At 41.9% G+C, this 5,074-nt stretch overlaps 2 protein-coding genes across 2 annotated transcripts in view; one reads left to right on the top strand and one right to left on the bottom strand. All coding sequences in view use genetic code 11, as the record gives it.

Moving 5' to 3' along the window:
- The window catches only part of EGR_05125 (hypothetical protein), a gene marked incomplete at both ends in the record, with an annotated part of 2,601 nt that extends 976 nt beyond the window's left edge, over positions 1-1,625 (bottom strand). Inside the window, 2 exons of the mRNA XM_024494374.1 lie at positions 536-622; positions 1,560-1,625. Of these exons, the coding sequence (XP_024351160.1) occupies positions 536-622; positions 1,560-1,625 (153 nt within the window). The remainder of the gene's footprint in view (positions 1-535; positions 623-1,559) is intronic.
- Positions 1,626-1,959: 334 nt separating this feature from the next.
- EGR_05126 (hypothetical protein) lies at positions 1,960-2,517 on the top strand (the record flags this gene model as incomplete). The annotated part of the gene is made up of 2 exons (XM_024494375.1): positions 1,960-2,173; positions 2,213-2,517. The coding sequence occupies 2 exons, from the start codon at positions 1,960-1,962 to the stop codon at positions 2,515-2,517; spliced, it is 519 nt and encodes a 172-aa protein (XP_024351161.1).
- Between the last annotated feature and the right edge of the window lie 2,557 nt (positions 2,518-5,074).

Genomic DNA, 5,074 nt, shown 5'->3' on the forward strand with positions numbered 1-5,074 from the left:
CTTAGCTACGGCAGAATTCATATTGTCATTCCATAAATGCTTCCAACTAGCGTTTGTTTAACAAAAAGCACATGCACAAAATGTAGAAATAATTTTTTTTATTTCGTCTTCTTTATTTTAATGCCTGATTTTGCTTTATTTATATCGAAGTTATAAATTAACAGATAATGACCCCGATATTTTAGACTTCATCACGTTAAACGGCTGGCAACGCCATTTAGCATGCTACGGAGTAAATATTTAGTAATAAGAATATCGAAAACGGCGACCGGCAAGTAATTATTCAGCGATGCTTTATTAGTTCGTTTTGATTTTTTGTTTTGACCTGCATATACTACTACAAATACCGTGCATGTAAAATAGCCTGGACTACACCTGCTAATCTTAATCACTCCTTTTCTATGCGCCGTCAGCACACAAAAAAGACATCACATAAAATCTAAATGAGGGTAAACTCTATTGCTTTTTAGAGCGAAATGACAGTTCTCTTAACAGTTCTGTGTTCATGCTCAATTATACGCATTAAAATATTTACCTCCAACAATTTATAGCTAAAACTATTCCAAATTATTAGTAGAAGGCGCTTTAAATTTGCAACCGATCTAGGGCTTGTAAGTTCACGCTTAAAAATAAATCTTTTAAATTAAGTCTGTGTCATTAATTCCTTCTCATTCTAATGAGGGTTTCTGTCATTACTTAAAAGCATGTTTTCTTTTGAGAGCAAAAAATTTGTTGCTGATGCATGAAAGGATCTGTTATGCCTACACATTGCAATGTGGTGAGTAATTGCTTCCGTGTGTCTTTATCTTCTTACCTTTCCCTAACTGCGGGATATTTACTACTGGGCATTCAAAAGACAACGATCTCCTCAAGTTGATTCCTCAGGGCATTATTGTGGAACACTGTGGTGCAGAATTTGTGGCAGTTGGCTTCACTTTGCGTAGTAAGTAAACCTGAAACACAGCCATTGGGCTTAAATGCCATTTCTTAATATTAGAGCCTCAAAATGTGTAAGCAGCACGAAACACAGCAGCGAGTGGCCCACACTGAAGGGGCACCTGGACGTGCTCTACAAGTTCCTACCAGTTGCAACAGATGGAAAGCACAAGAACTTCCTCTGCTGCCCAGTAGATTAGACAACTGTACTTGTCATTACATTGATGCAATTAACTACAGTTCTTGTCGTTTTACAGATCCAGGGAATAATTGGCACCGGCATAGAGGCACGTGAGAGTTTGTTCGTAAAACATCCTGGAACAAGGTGGAATTCCCTACCAATAATTGCGAAGATAACACTGAATGATTGTTGGTGGTATTTACTATGTTAACTTTGAGAAATAATATATTATTTACGTTTATTGCGATCGCTAGGATGTGAATCGTAGGTCGATCCAGACCAGATAAGGCTGTTAGATTTGACCTGTGCTGTGTGCCAAGTACTCATTGCACAGAAGGTCGCTGTTCATCCCCGCAGAGTCCACTAGCTGGCCATCAGGGTAGGGAGCACCGGTCTCTGGCTCCTTGTAGTTCGACGCCACGTTAGGTGAGGCTGCGCCTACACCTGCTAAAATGATGAAAGCAGCACCATCTTTATAAAGCACTACTTTTATACAGCCACAATCCATCACGACAATCCTTTAAGTGCTGGAAGGGGCTGGTTTGGTAAAAGGTGGCAGTGCCTCAAAAGTACATTGAGCTGCGACTGATTTTACAGGAAAGCGAATTCTCGTGTTGTGGAAATGCAAGAACTCCCCTGAAACCAAATCCTACTTATTAATTTGGAGCAAGCACTTACAAGACAGATGATAGGAATCACCAACAAATCCAGGCAAAGCTTTTAGTGTTTGAATCTACTTGTCTGCGAAAAATGCTTGTCCGTCAACAGAGAATTTGATAAATTTATGAATAGCACGACAACCAAATAGGATATGGATTTAAAACTGAATACCTTAACAAGTAATGCAGCAGCATGAAAAGGGGACAGTTACATTTGTGACTGCCTTGGCAGCGAAACAGTCGTATATTTCACCGAGAGCAACTTCACAGAGGCAAAGGCAGCTCCATGAGGCCCTGATGAGGTCAAGCACTAACTCTAGCGGATTTGCTCGCAATGAGAGAGAAGGCAAGATGGGAGGCGTAATTCGTGGACCTTGTGCTCTACCAAGCAAAAAAGGTAAAGCGGTGCACATTAGTGAAAAAATAGATATTTGAGAGGGAGCGGTGGAAAGCAGTTACAGAAAGCCTGCCAAATTTGCACAACCAGAAACGTGCCAGAGCATCATGCGACTTGCCTCACACAAGACCTACAGTAAACGAGAAAAAGCTCCCATGTCCATCGGTTTCACCACTGAAGGAATAGAAAAGAGAATGAAGCAATTCCCTATTCCTAAATCTCATTCAGTATTTGCCGTCACGGTCCCACTCTATACTGCCATAAGGAGAAACTGCCTTGCTGAAACAATGCAGAACACTGCCAGAGAGGACACAATGCCAGGTCATGAGGCACTAGTAGAGTGAAAAACCAAGGCCCGCATATTCCCCTTCTTCTCCTTTCAATCCCTTGTCGCCATGATGTACAAAAGAAATGCATTACAAATATACCATACGTTCTGAAGCCTAGTATTTCGGTAATGCAGAAAAGAAAGAGACGAAACCGTACATATTTGCTTCTACCTCCCACCGAGCACCTGGCAACAAGGATTCACCCTACGCAAAAAGCAATGCAGTTAAAATGGATTGCAGAAAGAAACAACAAAGCTTAAAGGGCGTTATTGAGCTAAAATTGTGAAGAAAACAATAAGAATAATAATTGGATAGCAAAACTCCAAAGCAAAAGCAATTGCAGTTGGAAGATGGAGTTGAGACGAACAAACGTGTCGGAATTAAAGGTCAGCAAAGTCACAGTACAGAAAACATGGAAATAGACGAAATAAACTAAGAGAGGAAAGAGACCAAATGGCGGTATATGTAAGCACCAGTGAGAGAATTAGATCACTCCGCTCTTTCCTGTTTCACTCTACCTCACACGCTGCCGCCGCCATGGCTTCCCATCACACTTGCAGCAACGCAAAAGCAGCATCGCAACAATTATCAGATTGATAGCAAACCGGTGTCTTAGTTAAGCCGTCTATGATAACCATCTTTCAGATCTTGCATTTACTTATTCTAGAGAGTTCCTCTAAATTCAAAGGGCTTCGAACCTGAATGTTCCCCTCACCGATACCAAAGATGGTAATACCTCAGCTTAAAACGTGTCCCCTTCGCTCACACACTTCGTTCACTTCGACCAACAAGGAAATAAATATTTCTCCCCACGAGTCCGCTCAACCTTGCATATTTCTCTGCGTTTTGAATGGAAGTTAATAAATGTGTACAAAATTATGTACCAACGAAAAAATTAATGATACAAAATTACCGCGATGTTATCACAGTTTAGAAAGGGTGAGTTAGTGAACAGGAATGGAGAGGGTGAGGGGTGTAGGCAGTCATGCGCTGTTCCTCTTCGGATCGCTGTTGGAAGAAAGGAAATGATCATTCCAGTGCTTCATGTTACAGGCTTACAGACTGTACCATAAGCACTAGGCAGTGTTCAAAGGTGCGAAATCACTATTTCATCAATTCAAACTTGCAAATTTTTGCAAAAAATGGAAGTGACTACACTAAATAATATAGACGACACTCAAGACTTTGGTACGGAAGCCGGGTAGGTAGGCACACGCAAATCCAGGGCAGGCGCGTAGACCCCTGCGTTAGCTAAATTTGGTGGTAGTGACGGCGGTGGCAACAGAACACCGTGTACCTTGTCAACTACCGATGGTGATTGCTTGCGGCGATGCAGGAGACAACGGAATTAGGCCGGTAATCCAACGCCCAATATCACCAAACAGGTGCCGAAGAGAGATCCAACTATCGTAGCCCATAAGAGAGTCGCTACAACTGCTAACGAGGCATCGAGCTGAAACTTTCATTCTTATGGCCGCCGTATAGTAAATAAATGAACGTAGCAACAGAAAAAAGTCTTCACCCACCACTGTGTTCTACTGCTAAGAAATGTCTGACCATTGGCGCATTTCCCTTCATTCGATCTACCTTCCTGCTTTTAAAACATAGGCGTCACACATATGTGACTCTTGAGCTCAAGCAAAAATCGTGTTAAAATAGCAATGGTGGAAGTGGGAAGTTATGATCAACAGAAAACGGCAAACAAAACCTTCCCCTGTCTACATTCAGCCACGTATCCTCTGATCCAGAAGCCTGAAACACGAAGAGACCTGTTAGTGCGGCTACATCATTCGAATGCAGCATTTGTGGTAACTTTTCACAGATCAAGAATTCGCGCATCCAAAAGCGAATGCACTGTAATAATCTTGCGCAGTTCCACCAAGGACTGAATTATGCAAACTGTATGTTCACATGTACAAAAGCACATTCTGTAGGGTGGAAAACCACCACTCCTGCAGTCGCCAATAACAGTTCGTCTGTTGCGATCGTCATCAAGACTTCGACATCATTTAAATGATGCACCAATGCAGGATTACGTGTCATATTGCCGTACTGTGCCTGCTGTAGATACCCACGGGATCAGATTTGATGCCTTCGTTGCCTGCCATCTTGATTAGGAGCATCATTTGAAATCTTGGAGAATTCATGTACACGGTACAAACTGAGGTCCCACCACTTACCCATGGCATCATTGCTGCTAATGTTGGTAACTGTAGCAGCATATCTTATATTACATTCGCATTGGTCGACATCTACAAAGATTATTCATGTAGGCACCCCAGTGAGGTCAAGTAGACCACTTTGTGTGAAAACACCTGACGTATATACTAAGGGGAAAGACCAATTACTTGTTCTATTAACCTACAAGTGAATAAAATGTGATTAAAGGTACCAGGGGCTAAGAACTAAGGTAAGCAGTCTGCAGCCGAGGGCAGCAGAAGCAAGTGGAAAGGGAGTTAATTGACAGTACACCTCATGCATAACTCAAAAGGACCAGAGACTTTCAATGTACGCAAAAGACGTACAACCATTCCCTCAAGACACCTTATCTCCATGAGATAAGATATGTTAT

The sequence above is a fragment of the Echinococcus granulosus genome, assembly GCF_000524195.1.
Source record: "Echinococcus granulosus chromosome Unknown EG_S00036, whole genome shotgun sequence".
NCBI lineage: Eukaryota > Metazoa > Platyhelminthes > Cestoda > Cyclophyllidea > Taeniidae > Echinococcus > Echinococcus granulosus.